Genomic DNA, 17,780 nt, shown 5'->3' on the forward strand with positions numbered 1-17,780 from the left:
AAAGAAAGAAAGAAAAAGAAAGAAAGAGATGGAGGGACAGATAGGTAGATAGGTAGGTAAGTAGGTAGGTAGATAGGGAATAGGGAGGGGGAGAGACAGAGAGAGAAGAGGGAGGGAGGGAGGGAGGGAGATGCATGCAGCCAAAGCCCTTCCGCATCTTTGGCTCTTGACAATAACAGAATAACAAAGTTAGAAGGGACCTCGGAGGTCTTCTAGTCCAACCCCCTGATCAAGCAGGAGAGACGATACCATTCCGTGCAAATGGCTGTCCAGTCTTTTCTTAAAAGCCCCCAGTGACGAAGAAGCACCCACAACTTCTGCAGGCAGTGATGGAACGAACAATTCAATCGGTGGAACAACCTGCCTTCAGAAGTTGCAAACGCTCCAACAGTGGAAGTTTTTAAGAAGAGACCGGATAACCCTTTGTCTGAAGTGGTGTAAGGTTTCCTGCCTGAGCAGGGGGTTGGACTAGAAGACCTCCAAGGTGCCTTCCAACTCTGTTATTCTGTTCTACTCTACTATAAAGAACGGCACGTGGGGTTCAGCCCCGAGGGTAGGTTTTTATAAGCGCCGTGCAGGTAGAAAAACAAACATCCCCCGCCTGATACCCTGAGATTTTTTTAGGGAGCTTATAAGCTCCTCTTGAAATTGTTTGCAGCCGATTGATACAGCCGAGGTTGCCGGCTTCTGGAGGGGAGGAAGATACGCATTTAGCCCCAGCCACACCTTCTTTTTTAGCTGCCCGCACCGGCAGGGGATTATGGTCCAGGTTGTACCTCCAGTCCAAACCATTTTGCGATATCGGCGGCCAATCCCAAGGCCGCCACAACTCATCTCTGCGAGGGCGAAGGAAACGAGTTGCTTTCGCAGAACTTGCCCGCCGATGGGAAGAGCGGCCAGACGCAGGAGGCTTCTGGGGAGATGGAGGAGGCCGAGGTGGGGGTCCCCGACACGTCCCTCCCGTCAAACAGGCGTCACTGCAAACAGCAGTGGAAGGAAAGACCCCCAGTTCCGAAACTTCAATCTGAGTTTTGTGCCTGCCGTGGGGAGCTTGGTCTTCCCTGGAACCTGGCTTGGTTGAAACGATTTCAGGGTGAAAACCGTCGGAACAGGGGCCCGCTGGTTAGACAAAGTTGTCTTCTTTCCAATGCCAGCAAAGGACTTAACGCCTGTCAGGATTCCAGCAATTGCCCGAATTAAATCATGATGCTCGAGCCCAACTTCAAAAACCTTCCAATCTTTTATTAGGAGCGACATATACTGGCACGATCTGTATGAAGCTGTGATAATAATCAAAAACAACCAAAGACATGTGAACAAGAGCTTTATTATTAAGCTGTTGCAAAAGGGGATTCTGCCGGTGGCAGAAGACATGGTTCCCAGGAAGGTTGGCGTTTATATACAGGCTCAGATATACCGTCTCTGCCCCTAGATTCCTTTAAGGTTAGGGTTAGCCGTCACTTGAGGCTTTCAAGAAGAGACTGGACTGCCACCTGTCAGAAATGGTGTAGGGTCTCCCGCTCGGGTGGGAGGTTGGACTAGATGACCTCTAAGGTCCCTTCCAACTCTGATTAATCTCTTACCTGTTTTCCAAACTTGGCAATTTTAAGAGAGGTGGACTTCAGCTCCCCCAATTCCCCAGGACCGGCTGGGGACCTCTGGGAGTTGAAGTCCACAAGTCTTCAAAGTTGACAAGGTTGGATACCCCTGGCATAGGGTCTCCTTCTTTAGCAGGGGGCTGGACTAGAAGACCTCCAAGGTCCCTCCCAACTGTTCTGCCTGGGTTGGACTTTCCATTCGCTCCCTGGCAAACCAGGTGGTGCTCCGAAGCGAGTTCCTCTAGAACGCGGCTCTTTTCTTTTCAGTAGAAAGGAGGTTTTTCACTACCTCCTGGTACTGACTTCCAGCTTGGGCCCAGCCAAGCTCCTGCCTCCTCCGTTTACCCACGGCCGAAAAAACCCCACCGGTGTCAGGTGTGCTTTTAATCTCCCACCTTTAATCTCTGCCTGGGAAGTCCTGATGTATGAAACGGTTCCTTGTTTTCGGCAGCATCTCCCAGGGTGTCAAGGAGTCAGAAATGCATTAAGCCCACCCCTCTCTCTCTCTCTCTTCCCAACTGCTGTGTGGGAGGGGATCCCCCTCCCCACTTCGCCCGGCTGCTACTCAACAAGGTGACGGCCGCGATCTGGTGGGGAGAAAAACGGCGTGATTAAAATCGGGCGACTTCCTGCTTTGCAACTACAACCCGCTTTCAAGAGGGAGGAATTTTGTCCCGGTCAAATGGGGGCAGAAGGGAGGGGGAAAGGCTGGGGAGGGAGGACCAGCAGTAGCGGGAAACGGAGGGTGGGGTGTCTTTGTGTATCGCTAACCATGGTGCCGGGGGGAAGAAAAATTGGAGTTCCGAGCCTGCAACTTCATTGAGAAAGAAAGAGAGGATGGAGGGTGGGTGTGAGACACACACACCCTGCCCCCCAGCCATCAGGTATTAAGATTTAAACAACCCCCAAGTATCCGCTGGCGCCGATTACCTAGAAAGCTGATGAGGAAGAATAATGAAAGAAATAAATTCACACACACACACACACACACACACACACCCCGGTGCGCAGCCCTCCAAAATGGTTGCTTCAGCACTAAAGCTCGTGGAACGGGGAAGTAGGGGTGCCCCCGGGTAGGTGGGTGGGGTGTGCGTCATCTGCCCGGAGACCACCTTAGCTAAGGCAGCTCTTTTAAAGGGCTACTAATAGTGAGAAGAAAAACACCCCCGGGGTTATGCAGTTCAGCAACAGGAATTGCACCCGGGAGGGCAGGAAGCGGCTTGGCGGAGTAAGTAGCATTGCAGCGTCCAACCGCCTTAACCTCATCAGAGCTAGTTGGATTGTGAAACATCTGCAAGAAGTTAGTCAGAGATCACCAAGGACCCCGGAGTTGTCCTCCTCTTCCTCCTCCTCCTCCTCCTCCTCCTCCTCCTCCTCCTCCTCCGGTTTTCAAACCCCACTCCTTTCCAGCACTGATGATGTTACCTAGTTGGGTCATGAAATGTCTCCAAGGAAACCACCAAGTTCAGAGAGCACCAACGATGTCGCACTCCTGCTCTTCTTCATCCTCCTTTTCCCTTCTCTTCCTTTCCACAAACCTAACTCCCTTCTAGTATTGATGCTGTTACCTAGTTGGGAAATTTCTCCTGAGTTCCAGGTCGCTTCTCTCCTTGATGAGTTTCCACCGGTCGCTTCTTGTCCTGCCTTCTGGTGCTTTGGAGAATAGCTTGACTCCCTCTTCTTTGGGGCAGCCCCTGAGATACTGGAAGACGGCTCTCCTGTCTCCCCTAGTCCTTCTTTTCATTAAACTAGACGTACCCAATTCCAGCAACCGTTCTTTGTATATGAAAAGAGAGTAAGAGAATTAACAGAGTTGGGAGGGGCCTTGGAGGTCTTCTAGTCCAACCCCCTGCTTAGGCAGGACATCCTCCACCATTTTCCAGGTTGCTTCTCTCCTTGATGAGTTTCCACCCGTTGCTTCTTGTCCCGCGTTCTGGTGCTTTGGAGAAAAGCTTGACTCTCTTCTTCTTTGGTTTTGGTTTCATTTACGTTTGGTGTTCCTCAACCCATCAGGCACCTCCTCGGGTTCCCCTGGCACCATGGAACATTAGCTACCTCAACCTCCCTGTGCAGGCAGAGGGAGCTGGCACTGTCACGTTCAACAAACGCTTGATTTTGACAGGGGTTAATAACGTCCCGTTTGAGCAAAACTCGTTTCCTTTCCCTCCTGGTGCAGCCAAGATGGCTTCTCTGCTGTTTCCATCACATCCGCTCCGCAAAGGCAGCCCCTCTGGGACCTGCCCACTCACTGGTGGGCTGCAACCGGTTGTAACAACCGGTTCTCTAGCTGGGTAGGCGTGGCCAGTTGGTCATGTGACTGGGTAAGGGATGTCACTCATCGCACCCAACCCCGCCTCACATCCAGTTGCCCCAACGGCAGAGGGAGGATTCAGAGGTAATCCCAGCACTGGCTGGCCACGCCCCCGCCCATTTTCCATCTGTTTGGGGGCCGTTTTCAGGCTGTTTTTCGGCCGTTTTTGGGTTGTTTGGGGGCCATTTTGCGGGGCATAGTCAGGACATGTTCTGGGCCAAAAATGGCCTGAAAACAGCCTGAAGACAGGCCATTTTGGGGCATTTTCACGATGTTTTGGGGCCTTTTTCAAGCTGTTTTTCAGGCCATTTTCAGGCCATTTTGGGGTTGTTTTGAGGGCATTTGGGGGGGCATTTTCAGGCTGCTTTTCAGGCTATTTTGGGGCTGTTTTCAGGCCATTTTGGGGCTGTTTGGGGACTATTTCCAGGATGTTTTTTCAGGCTGTTTTCAGGCCATTTTGGGTTGTTTTGAGGCCATTTTGGGGGGCATTTTCAGGCTGCTTTCCGGGCCGTTTTCAGGCCATTTTGGGGTTGTTTTGAGGCCATTTTGGGGGGCATCGTCAGGGCATGTTCTGGGCCAAAAATGTCCTGAAAACAGCCTGAAGACAAGCCATTTTGGGGGCATTTTCAGGCTGTTTTGGGGGCTTTTTCAAGCTGTTTTTCAGGCTGTTTCAGGCCATTCTCCAGGGCATTTGGGGGGGCATTTTCAGGCTGCTTTTTGGGCTGTTTCCAGGCTGTTTTCCAGGCCATTTTCTGGCCATTTTTGGGTTGTGTTGAGGGCATTGGGGCGGGGGGCATTTTCAGGCTGCTTTTTTGAGCCATTTCCAGGCTGTTTTCAGGGCATTTTGGGGTTGTTTTGAGGCCATTTTGGGGGGCATTTTGAGGCTGCTTTTGGGGCCATTTCCAGGCTTTTTTCAGGCCATTTTGGGTTGTTTTGAGCACATTTTGGGGGGCATTTTCAGGCTTCTTTTGTTTCCATTTTCGGGCCGTTTTTGGACTATTTTCAGGACATTTTGGGGCTGTTTTCAGGACATTTTGGGGCTGTTTTTCCGGCCGTTTTCAGGCCATTTGGGGTTGTTTTGAGGGCATTTCCAGGCTGTTTTTGGCCCAGAAAGCAGCTGAAAATGGCCCAGAAAACGGCCTGGAAACAGCCCAGAAAAACAGGCGTGGGCAGGACCAGCCCATGGTGGGATTTGCCCATTCACCGAACTGCACCATTTAATCTTAACTACCGGTTCTCTAGAACCGTTTTGAACTGGCAGCAACCCACCTCTGGACCTGCCGGATACCTTTAGGATGGCCACTTCTTATACCAGGCAGCGTTAAATCTGCCATTGGGGAAACGTGATCGGATACGGCATTGGCTGCCCCTGTGTGCACTTTCCAAACACAAAACGAAACCCCAAGATTAAAAAACGAGTGCAAATGAATACAGTACAGAGTAAGAAATAAGAAATAAATCAAAGAGAAAGGTGAAAGGAAAAGTGGGGGGGGAGTTAAAATAGAAAAGAAAGGAAAAAAAGATATAACGCACAAGCTTCTCATTTTTTATAGTTATAACTACAGTTATAAATTTGCCCCCCTCTCTCTCTCTCTCTCTCTCTCTGGTTACCACGTAACTCTCTTTCTTTCTATAATATATCCTCTCGAATCATCCAAATCATAAATCACAAGTTCATTTGTTTTTTTCTATTTCACGCAAAATAGCCTATGAGGGCTTTTCCAGCCAGCAATAAACATACATAATGTCTTTTCTCTGATCAAAGAAGTCAATTTTGCCCTCTCAGCATGTTCCATCGTCTTCGCCAAGCGTCCCTCCGTCGTGGGTAGAGCCAGATCTTTCCATCTTTGTCAGTAACCTCGCTGTGGTTAACATGCAAAACAAAACAAAACGAAAACCAACATTTCGTGACTTTTTCCCAAGTGCTTGTGTATCCGTTTATTTTTATTTTTGTTTACTTATTTATTTTATTTAGTTTAGTTTGTCAAGCATGTATGAGAAAACACAAGCTCGAACCTAACATATCAATATATAAGTATAAACGGGTATATGCATAATATCAGAGTACGAATAAATGGGGACAGTAGGATAGGTACGGTAGGCACGCTGGTGCGCTTATGCACGCCCCCTTACAGACCTCTTAGGAAAGGGGTGAGGTCAATAGTAGAAAGACTAAGGTTAAAGTTTTGGGGGTTTGGGGAAGAAACCACAGAGTCAGGAAGAGGATTCCAGACATTGACCACTCTGTTGCTGAAGTCGTATTTCCTGCAATCGAGTTTGGAGCGGTTTACCTTGAGTTTGTGTCTATTGTTTGCCCTGTGTTATTGCGGTTGAAGCTGACGTAGTCGTTGACAGGTAGGATGTTGTAGCAGACAATTTGGGGTACTAAGCTTAGATCAGACTGTAGGCGGCGTAGTTCTAGGTCCGTGACGGGTGGTACGCAGAGCCATTTGTGCCGGCACGCGAGCTACAGACAAACTTACATCACTGCGCATGCGTGTACCTCAGAGCTGATTTTCGGACAGTTTGAGGCCTTTTTCAACTTCCCAGATGTTGGAGGAAGGCTTCTAGAGGCTTTGCAGGCTGAAAACTAGCTCCGTTTTGTCACTGGTCCTGTTTTTTTCCGAAAATACTGGAAGTAACGAAACAGGGCTAGTTTTCGGCCTGCGAAGCCTGCAGAAACCTGCAGAAGACTTCCTCAAGCCTCTCGGAGGCCAAAAAAGGCCTCAAACTGCCCAAAAATCAGCTGTGAGGCACAGTGCAGGCCCAAAATTTTGAGCCTGGTGGCATTAGGGATTCTAGTGCAAGCAGAGGAGTGGAGGAGTCTTCTCGTGAAATACCTCTGGACTCATTCAGTCTTATTAATGCCGTTTATACAGTATGAATTCCAGGCAGACGAGCTGTATTCGAGAATTGGACCATGTCCAAAGTAGAAAACCCTCTGGTTTCGACGGATTGCATATCAGTCTTTAAAATCCTCCGAATCATTGAATGGGTTGAAATCCAGGATTTTCTAAGACTCGTTGTTTTCCTCACGTGCCCAAACGTCCCGTTCGCCGTTGACGTTCCCCTCCTAAATTCGAAGCACCTTCCTACGTTCCCGCAGCCAGAAAGGTTGGAAGACACCCCATCCCCGCAACTATCTCGCTTAGCGGTGGAAATTTTGAGCTCAGCTGTGGGCCGTAACTCAAGGACTGCAAAATATACCCAAATAATAGTGCCGCAGAAAAACGCTACCTGCACCCCTTTTCTCTTGGTATCTCCGGTTTAACACCTTTTTCCCAAGCAAGTTTGTTGATGTGCATTTTTTAACACCGGGGAAGTGTCGACGGTGCCTGGCGTTCCTTGGCAAAATTCCCACCACAAAGGCCTCCTTTCTCGGAGTGAGGCGCCATCACACAAGCAGGAACCTGGACACTGGAGGGTTTCGCTTGGTCTTTAGCCCGGGCGGGGGGGTTCTCTCTCCTTGCGCCCCCTCCCATTCTCCCTCCCCTGGTGGCTTTCACCGCTGCACCATAGAGAGTATCTTAACTTACTCCATCTCTCTATGGTTTGCCAATTGCATAGGGGCAGATAGGACGGCACTCCAGAGGGTTAACGTCATTGCCCAGAGGATCCTGGGTTGCCCTCTCTCCTCTTTGGAAGAGCTTTAGAGCTCCCGCTGCCTTAAGGAAGTTCAAAACATCCTCACAGATTGTTGTGGTTCGCCGGCAGCAGGTGCGGATGGCTGAGGTGTCGGAAAGCGAGGACTTGAGATGAGGGGCCGGCGTGTGATGCAGGGATGGGGCCAGGACCATCAGGGAGTAGAGATTGTGGAGGCTGGCAGCAGTGAGGAAGAGTCCCCCGAGGAGCCTGTGCCCAGGGCTGCTCGAAGGAAAGTGCAGCTGCAGCAGCACGGGTGATTTGGGAGTAAGGCTGCAAGGTGATGGCCCCTCCCTTAAGAGATAAAAGCCAGCTGAGAAACCGGAGTTCTGTGCAGGAAGCAAAGGCATTTTTGCACTCAAGCCTTGTGGACGTTCGGAATATCTTGGTTGGTGTTTGGAGACTCTTTGCGTTTGAACGATTTCTTGGCACCTTTATCTAGTGTTCTTGGCAGCCTTGCACCACCTCGGCAAGGCTCGTTCTTATCAGAGACAATTAGCTTGAAGCGGCCTTTTAACCAGGAAAGAACGGAATTCATAAAGAATCATTAAAAGGTTTTGCTGTTACCTCCATTTCATGTTTGTTTCCTTGGAACAAGGTTTGGGTCAGAACACAGATCCATCTCATCCTGGGAGCCTTTTTAAGACTTGCGGACTTCAACTCCCAGAATTCCCTAAGCCAAAAGCTTTTCTTTATTTTACAGCAAGGACAATAATGTTTCAGAGTGATAGATTGGTGAAGTTTGATAGGCGGGAGAGGATTTGAGATGCTGTAAATCAGGGGCCTCCAAATTTAGCACCTTTAAGGCTTGTGGACTTCAACCTCCCAGAATTCCCCGGCCAGCTTTGCTTGCAGTTTTCTTGAAATGGCGTTTTGTTTTCGAGCGAGGACAGTGATTTTTTTTTTAAAAAAGTTATACCTTTGGTAAAGTTTGAATAGCAGGGCAGGACTTGGGATGATGTAGCAGGTGTCTCCAAGCTTAGCAACTTTAAGCTGGGTGGACTTTAATTCCTATTCCTATTACCACCTGGCAGACCGTAGAGGACAATAAAAACAGGGACAAATAGGCCGAAAAACAACTCGGTTGAACTCTACTGCATGGTGCCATGTTGGCCAACCTATGGCAGGTGTGCCAGAAGGGGCCCGCAGAGCCACTCCTTCTGGCATGCAGGAGGTCGCCCGGAAGAGCCCCACTGCACCTGTTTGTGCGCCGTTGCCCGACAGCTGATTGTCGGGTATCTAGCACACATGCACTGAGAGGTGCGGCACGCGCAGGGGATCACGTGTGCATGCGCAGAGGGCATGGCAGGTGGGCCCAGCACGCATTTCCTTCTGGGTGCGGGCGCACAAGCCGAAAAAGGTTAGCCACCCACTGGTACAGTGCACTATTAATGCTTTCAAATCAATTGGATAGATCAGGGGTCGCCCACCGTTTGGATCTCAGGGACCTCCAAACTCATCCTTTTAAATCCCGCGGACCAGAGACCCCCTGGGAAAATCCTCCCCCCCCCAAAATGGTAGAAAATGTGAAGGAGGTGTGGTTGCGTTTTCTCTTTATAGCCACAATGTACCCCGAAGGTGGCGTTCGATTTCGTCGCATGAGGTGCAAATGGCAATAAAGTAAGCTGAATGAAACGAAGCTGGATTCCACAGGTACCTTTGATGCATGCGCGCACCCACCCACCCACCCACCCACACACACACACACACACACCCTTCACGGTGACAGCGACAACCGGCGCTCTATTTGCCCAAGGAACAGATGGGGCCGTGCCGTCAGCAGTCGGCCGCGTGACAGTCTCGGTGAAGGCAGCGCCGCTTGAGGCGCTATCAAATTCCACTCACTCTCCCAGGAACACGGCCGGGCTGGCAGGTGAGCGACGGGGGGCGGGATGCTCGCCCCACCTGGAGCTCTCCTGGCACACGTCTCGGCTGACGGCGCGGGAAGTCCCACCGTGCCAGTTGGAGCCACGTCGGCAAGCAAAGGCTTAGTGGATAGCAAAAGCCTCTCTTTGGGGAGAGGGGGGCTGGAGGACCCCAGGTTTTAGACACGGCCCAGTTCAAAGGAGACCCCTGGTCCCTCCTGGATCGTCTCCCCCAAACCTCTTGAAGGTTAGTCAGGATTCAGAGGGCAGGAAAGCAGGTGGAAGGGCAAGGCTTCCAAAGGGAAGGCAGGGAAGACGCAGAGGAGGGGGTCTTTGGAGCTCAGGGCTGAACGGTGGGGTCATGGGGGGGTCTCTAGGTAACCCCATCAGTGGTCTTTCCTTCCTTCCCTTCCTTCTTTGCTTCCCTTCCCTTCCCCCTCCCTTTTTCCTTTCCTTTTTCTTCCTTCCTTCCTTCCTTCCCTCCCTCCCTCCCTCCCTCCCTTCTTCCTTCCTTCCTTCCTTCCTTCCTTCCTTCCTTCCTTCCTTCCTTCCTTCTTTCCTTTCCTCCCTTTCCTCTCTCCCTCCTTCCCTCCTCACCTTCCTTGTCCTTGGTGCTCTCCCAATTTGATTTTCTTGCAGACCTTTCCCCACCTAATTAGGTAACCTCCTCAGTGATGTCTTCCTCCCTCCCTTCTTTTTGCCTTGGAGTTTGCGGAGGGCTGAGTTGGCCCTTAGAGGAACCCTGAGTTGACCCGACCAACTTAAGTCCTGGTCAAGGCGATTGAAGAGCTCAGGCCCCAAGTATCCAAGGGATGGAGAAGCCCAACTCATGGAGAAAGCGCTCTCCTCCCTCCCTCTCTCTCTTCTCTCCTCTCTTCTCTCTTCTCTTCTCTCTCTCTCTCTTCTCTCTCTTTTCTCTCCTCTCTCCTCTCTCTCTCTCTCTTCTCTCTCTCTTCTCTCTCCTCTCCTTTCTCTCTCTTCTCTCCTCTTTCCTCTCCTCTCTTCTCTCCTATTCTTCTCCCCTCTCCTCTCTTCTCTCCTCTTTTCTCCTCTCTCTCCTCTCTCTCTCTTTCTCTTCTCTCCTCTCTTTCTCTCCTCTCTTCTCTCTCTTTCTCTTCTCTCTTCTCTCTTCTCTCTTTCTCTTCTCTCTTCTCTCTCTCTTCTCTCTCTCTTCTCTCCTCTTTTCTCTCTCCTCTCTCTTCTCTCCTCTCTCTCTTCTCTCTCTCTCTCTTCTCTCTCTCTCCTCTCTTTCTCTTCTCTCTTCTCTCTCTCTTCTCTCTCTCTTCTCTCCTCTTTTCTCTCTCTCCTCTCTCTTCTCTCTCTCTCTCTTCTCTCTCTCTCTTTTCTCTCCTCTCCTCTCTTTCTCTTCTCTCTTCTCTCCTCTCTTCTCTCCTCTTTCCTCTCCTCTCTTCTCTCTCTCCTATTCCTCTCTTCTCTCCCTCTCCTCTCTCTCTTTCTCTCCTCTCTTCTCTCCTCTCTTCTCTCCTCACTTTTCTCCTCTCTCTCTCTCTCTCTCCTCTCTCTTTTCTCTTTCTCTCTCTTTCTCTTCTCTCCTATCTCTCCTCTCTCTCTCTTTTCTCTCCTCTCTCCTCTCTTTCTCTTCTCTCCTCTTCTCTCTCTCCTTTCTTCTCTCTTCTCTCCTCTCTCTCTCTCTCTCTATCCTCTCTTCTCTCTCTCTTCTCTCTCTCTTCTCTCTCCTCTCCTTTCTCTCTCTTCTCTCTCCTCTTTCTCTCTCTCTTCTCTCCTATTCTTCTCCTCTCTCCTCTATTCTCTCCTCTTTTCTCCTCTCCTCTCTCTCTCTTTCTCTCCTCTCCTCTTCTCTCCTCTCTTTTCTCTCCTCTCTCTCTTCTCTCTCTTTCTCTTCTCTCCTCTCTTCTCTCTCTCTCTTTCTCTTCTCTCCTCTCTCTCTTCTCTCCTCTCTTTCTCTCCTCTCTCTCTTCTCTCTCTTTCTCTTCTCTCTCTCTCTTTCTCTTCTCTCCTCTCTCCTCTCTCTCCTCTCTCTTCTCTCTCTCTCTTTCTCTTCTCTCCTCTCTGTTCTCTCCCCTCCCCTTGCCCCCCCCTTCTCAAGAACAGGCTGGCCGGGAACAGCCGGACGCTGCTGGATGCTTTGCTTCATTCTCCCGAGTTCATGAATGTATAAAGCCGATCCGGGAGTCAGTCTAGCACCTCAGCCAAATGTACCTTGCAGAGAGGGAGGTGAAGGTTCCGGGAGACTTGGATGGACTTAGGTGTGGGTTGCCTCACCTGTCTTTTTCACGGGCATCTGTGATTGGGGGGGAGTTTGAACAGGTAGGGCACTGGCGGGGGGAGGGGTCAGACTTAAGAGCTGCTGCATGACTGCGGGACAAAGCGCATCGTTTGTTGAGATCGCTTAGGATGCAGATCGCTTCGTCTGTTGATTTCGTTTCCCGTTGTTTAAATTAGAATTAACGGCTGCAGCGGCATCCGAGTGTGGTTTGATGCTTGATTGATGTCGGCCACTTAGATTTCCGGTGCGAGCATCAATCCACATTTTCCTTTCGGTTTGTCTCAACACTTCCCCCACCGCTCTGCCTGGGAGGAAGGGATAACACTTCACACCTGGTTGTAAGGCATTCAATGTACTTTTTTTTTTTTTTCAAACCATGGCAACTTTAAGCTGGGTGGACTTCAATTCCCAGAATGCCCCAGCCAGCTTTGCTGGCTGGGGCATTCTGGGAATTAAAGTCCACCCAGCTTAAAGTTGCTAAGCTTGGAGACACCTGCTACATCATCCCAAATCCTGCCCTGCTATTCAAACTTTACCAAAGGTATAACTTTTTAAAAAAAAAAAATCACTGTCCTCGCTCGAAAACAAAACTCCATTTCAAGAAAACTGCAAGCAAAGCTGGCCGGGGGAATTCTGGGAGGTTGAAGTCCACAAGCCTTAAAGGCGCTAAATTTGGAGGCCCCTGATTTACAGCATCCCAAATCCTCTCCCGCCTATCAAACTTCACCAGTCTGTCACTCTGAAACATTATTGTCCTTGCTGTAAAATAAAACTCCATTTAAAGAAAAGCTTTTGGCTTAGGGAATTCTGGGAGTTCGAAGTCCGCAAGTCTTAAAAGTTGCCAAGTTTGAGGACCTCCTGAACTCAGCCTGCATTACTTTTAAACTCTCGTTCCCAGGTGTGCCTAGTGAAGGGAATCAGGGCCCTTTCCTCCCCCGTAAGCCATGCAACCCAACTTGCTCCCTTCTCCGTTTCTCCCTTCGTGCCCTAGGATGAAGAAGGGGATGGGCCTGAGTCTTCCCCTGGACTCCCTCTCCCTTGTTCTACCTCTTCCCTGCTTTTCCCAGCCGGACTTTGCCCTTCCCCAGCCTCTTCCACAGCCAATGCAGCCCCCCCTCCCCCTCCCTGTCGGCTCTTCCTCCTCAGATTCAGACGCCGACAGGGGCATAGCAAGCTGGTTGGAACGGTCGCAAAAGGAGAACACACAATTCCGGGTCACAGTGCGGCCATCGTAAAAAAATCCTCCCAGTGACAAAAGTGCCCAGATTTTGATCGCATGGCCGCGGGGAAGCGGCGATGGTCATAACTGTGGAACAACGCTCACGAAACTCTTTTCTTTTTCAGTTCCAATGTAACTTCAAACGGTCACTAAATGAATGGTCATAAGTCGAGGAGAACCTGCAAAGCCTACCTCCGTGTTAATACCTAGTGATGAACTGGTTCTCTTTCTCTCCTGCAGCATCCCGGCCAGACTCGGCGCCTGGCGCTTCTGGGTATTCTCCACCAAGCTGGCCCAACCGGTCCATCACCAGCCGCTACATTGCCAGGTCAGTCGCGTTCTTGAAAGACCCTGGAGTCCTCGGCGCACATGAACCAAATAGAATAACAGAGTTGAAAGGGTCCTTGGAGGTCTTCTAGTCCAACCCCTGCTTAGGGAGGAAACCCTATACCAGTGCTTGTCCGCGCTCGTCTTAAAAACTTCCAGTCTTGGAGCTTTCACAACTTCTTGTGGCAAGTCGTTCCACTGGTTAAATTCCTCCTTAGTGTTCTGACCGAGGCTTCCCAAGATCATGAAGCCGACTCCTCGTCCCGATAAAAAAAAAACCCTTTTATTTAGTTTATAAAAGAAATTCCTCTCCAGCAAAGTGCCGGCCAACAGTCTTTCATGAGATTTCACAACTACAGACCTTGATCAGGCTGGGAGAGTTGCCAGGCCGATAGCTTCCAAACGCCACACAGCAATGACTTGGCGAGAAGTCAGGAACAGATCTTCACCCTCATGAATTGAACTAATTGGCTCCTGCAAACACCACTTGCCTTTTGCTCCTCTTGATTCCCTATGGGAGGGGCTATTCACCATCCACCTGATCTTTTACTCCCGAGTCTACCCTTGTTCCTCAGCTGTTCCCTTCCTCTGGCAGCTCTGTGCATACGCACCCTGGGAACAGGCTCCAGCTGTTCTTCTTCCCTACTGATCTCCGACTCCAAAGGCAGCTGATAACTATCGGATGGTCCTGGCCCCATCACTGCCTCTTGTTCCTTAGTTGTTCCCTTCTTCTGGCAGCTTTACACATATGCACCCTGGGAACAGGCTCCAGCTGTTCTTCTTCCCCACTGATCTCCGACTCCAAAGGCGGCTGATAACTGTCAGACAGCCCTGGCTCCATCTCTGCCTCTGACGCAGAGCCCTCATCCGAGACTTCCCCAGACTCCGGGATTGGCCCAGGTTCCTCCCTAACCTCCTCACTGTCCGACTCTGCTGCCAGCTCCACTGGCCGCTGTCTGGCCACAACACTTAGTTCTAGGTTGGTTCTATCCTTATTTGGTTTCCCTCCATGGCGTCTCCTCCAGCCTTCAGGTGCTTTGGACAATCGCTTGACTCCCTCTTCTTTGGGGCAGCCCCTGAGATACTGGAAGACGGCTATCCTGTCTCCCCTAGTCCCTCTTTTCATTAAACTAGACCTACCCAATTTCTGCAGCTGTTCTTCGGATGGGATAACCGAATGACAGAGTTGGGAGGGACCTGAAAGGTCTTCTACCCCAACCCGCTACTCAAGCAGGAGACCTTATGCTGTTTCAGACAACTGGCTGCCCAGTCTCTTCCGAACAACTTCCAGTGTGGAAGCATTTATAACCTCTGGTGGCCAGCTGTTCCACTGATTAACTAGGAGACCTGGGAGTTGTAGTTCTGCCTTAGGCACGAAAGACCGCTGGGCAACTTTGGGCCAATCGCTAGGAGACCTGGGAGTTCTAGTTCTACCTTAGGCACGAAAGATGGTTGGGCGGCTTTGGGCCAATCACTAGGAGACAGTGAGTTCTAGTCCCGCCTTAGGCACAAAAGACGGCTGGGTGGCTTTGGGCCAATCACTAGGAGACAGTGAGTTCTAGTCCCGCCTTAGGCACAAAAGACGGCTGGGTGACTTTGGGCCAATCACTAGGAGACCTGGGAGTTGTAGTTCTACCTTAGGCACGAAAGACGGTTGGGTGACTTTGGGCCAATCACTAGGAGACCTGGGAGTTCTAGTTCTACCTTAGGCATGAAAGCCAGCTGGGTGACTTTGGGCCAATCACCAGGAGACAGTGAGTTCTAGTCCCGCCTTACGCACAAAAGACGGCTGGGTGACTTTGGGCCAATCACTAGGAGACCTGGGAGTTCTAGTTCTACCTTAGACACTAAAGCCAGCTGAGTGAGTTTGAGTCAGTCTCTTTGCCGCAGCCCAACGTCCCTGACTGCATTGTTGTTGTGGGGAAATTAGGAGGAGGAAGGAGGACCAGCTATACTCTCCCCCTTGAGTTACTTATAAAGCAATATAGGCAGCATGAAAATCAAATTAATTAATTAAAAATTAGCCTCCAGGTGCTGTGACAATTTGTCCCAGGAACCCAAATATCAGGTGCTTTTAGTTATCAAATCCCATTTCCTTCGTTGAGTGGCCAGTGAGTAGCCACGACCCATCGCTCTGTCTCCTGGGAGCAATCGAACTTCTCATCCACAGCCCCTTCCCTTAAGTCGAAGAGGGGCTCACCGCGGGTCACTTCGCGTCGGCTTAGATTTCCTCTTTCCAAATTCTCTTTATTTTCTTGCCTTTCCGAGTGAATTTGGGCGCTTGGCAGCTGCCTGGAGCCAAGAACACTAAGAGAGGCTCACAGGGAGGTGTTAATACATATTTATACAGCGCAGTCATTTAATCCCGGCGAGGGAACTGATGCAGGTTAACAATGCCCAAATTAATGAACACCCCTGCTAGATATTTACCCCACCGCTCTTGAAAGAATTGCTCGAATGTTACCGGCACCCAGAGGGGTTGTCCCTGCTCTTTTCAATAAATGCTTTAATAATGTCGTTCCAACGGTTGGCTACTCAATACTGAGGGAATTAAAGTGATCGATACCCGCATTATACGCCGTCTGGACGTAGGGAGTTCCCCGTTCTCATGAAATTTCAACCTGTTCTCCGTCGTCCCTCCACTTCATTTCTGTTTCTAATTTGGGTGGTGGGTCTGCTTCATTTTTTTTCTTCCCTAACCCACCCTGTCTACACCCCCCTACCCCCCCCCCCCAATCTTGGGGAGAGATAACTTAGAATTAAGGAGAAATGTCTTTGCCTCCAGAAGTTGCGGATTCTCCATCACCGGAGATTTTCAAGAAGAGATTGGACAAGCGTTGGTCTAAAATGGAATAGGCTTTCCTTCTTCAGCATGGGGTCGGACTAGAAGACCTCCGAGGTCCCTTCCAACTCTGCTTATTCTGTATCCCCGTTCACAGTAAGAACAATTCATTAGTAGAAGGTCTTGCCCTTTGTTTTCCTGCCTTCTAGCTTGCCGTTCCCTCCTTCCTCCCCCCACCCACCCACCCCGCTTCTCACACTACAGGTATTCCTCTCCTTACAGTGGTTCCAGGGGTGGTGTGATGACCCAGGGTGGGATACAAAGCAAACACAGTCAGAGAAAACAGGTGAAGCCCCTTTGCTTCCAAGCTCCGAATATTCCTGATGGAAGACAAAAAACTCCCACGCAAACAGTTACAAGAAGAAGGGAAAAAGCCACACAAACCAGGCAGGAAAAGGGCTGGAGGACGTCCACAGATAACACACACTGGGAAGGACACCAAACTCAGAGAGGAACCATAAACTAGAGATATTTCCATGCTTTGTTTCCAGCACTCGCCCGTACGCATGTCCGTCTCCTTATTCAGTTGTCACAGCTGCAGCCCATGAAGGGGATCAGGGCCCTTTCCTTCCCCGTAGACCACACCACTCACGTTTCTCCCTTATCCTCTCCTCCTTGCGTGCCCTAGGATGAAGAGGGGATGGGCCTGGGTCTCCCTCTGCCTGTCCAGCCGGCCTCTGTCCTTCTCCCGCCTCCTCCACCACCTCCGGAGCCCCACTCCCACTCCCTGTCGGCTGTTCCTCCTCTCCCTCGGAGTCCGTCTCCACCCGGGGCAGGACATTGTGAGTGTTCCATCCCTGGAGGTTTTCAAGAAGAGACTGGACAGTCATTTGCCTAAAACGAAGTAGGATTCCCTTCTTGAGCAGGGGGCTGGACTAGATGATCTTCAAGGTCCCTTCCAACTCTGCTTATTCTGAATCCCCATTGATCATAAGAACTAACAAGACTACAGTAGAACTGCTTGCCTCCAGAACTCCAGACAAGCGGTTGTCCAGTCTCTTCATAAAAAAACCCACCAGGGATGGAGCCCCAATAACTTCTAGAGGCAAGATGATTTGGGGGGTGGAGGGGTCTCCATGCTCCCAGGGAATCCCCCAGAACCTTGGCAGGGCCCGAAAACCCAGAGTTTGGGGATCCTCCTCCCTTACAGCTTTAAGACCTGGCCTTCTGATGTTATGGCTGATGTTATGGAAGTTTTCAAGAAGAGATTGTGGACAGCTATTTGTCCAGAATGTTATAGGCTTTTTTCCTTCTTGAGCAGGGGCTGGACTAGAAGACCTCGAAGGTCCCTTCCAACCCTGTTATTCTGTATCCCCATTGACAGCGAGAACAATTCCTCAGTGCAACGCCTTGCCTCCATAAATTCTGGGTGTTCCATCACTGGAGGCTTTTAAGAAGAAATTGGACAGCCATTTGTCTAAAATGTTACAGGACGGGGGGTGGCTAATATTTTGGGCTCCTGTGCCAAAATTTGTGAAGTTCATGTGCCGGCACCCAGAAGGCAATGCACGCCCTTCTCCGTGCTACCTGTGCATGTGCACACAATTCCCCCCCCCACACACACACACATTGCCCCCTTACGTGCACTACGCCTCACGGCTGATTTTTGGCTGGTTTGAGGCCTTTTTCGGCCTCCCAGAGGGTTGAAAAAAAGCCTCTGCAGGCTTCGCAGGACAAATAATAGGCCCATTTCGTCACTTCCGATATTACAGGAAGTGATGAAGCAGG

At 50.4% G+C, this 17,780-nt stretch overlaps 1 protein-coding gene across 1 annotated transcript in view; it reads left to right on the forward strand.

The window, feature by feature from the left end:
• The window catches only part of ZC3H3 (zinc finger CCCH-type containing 3), a 222,971-nt gene that overhangs the window by 148,463 nt on the left and 56,728 nt on the right, over positions 1–17,780 (forward strand). The window contains exon 6 of the mRNA XM_087931831.1: positions 13,124–13,211. Coding sequence (XP_087787957.1) covers positions 13,124–13,211 — 88 coding nt within the window. The remainder of the gene's footprint in view (positions 1–13,123; positions 13,212–17,780) is intronic.

This window comes from Pseudonaja textilis, chromosome 3 (assembly GCF_049901715.1).
Source record: "Pseudonaja textilis isolate UNSWEBS1 chromosome 3, rPseTex1.2, whole genome shotgun sequence".
Lineage (NCBI taxonomy): Eukaryota > Metazoa > Chordata > Lepidosauria > Squamata > Elapidae > Pseudonaja > Pseudonaja textilis.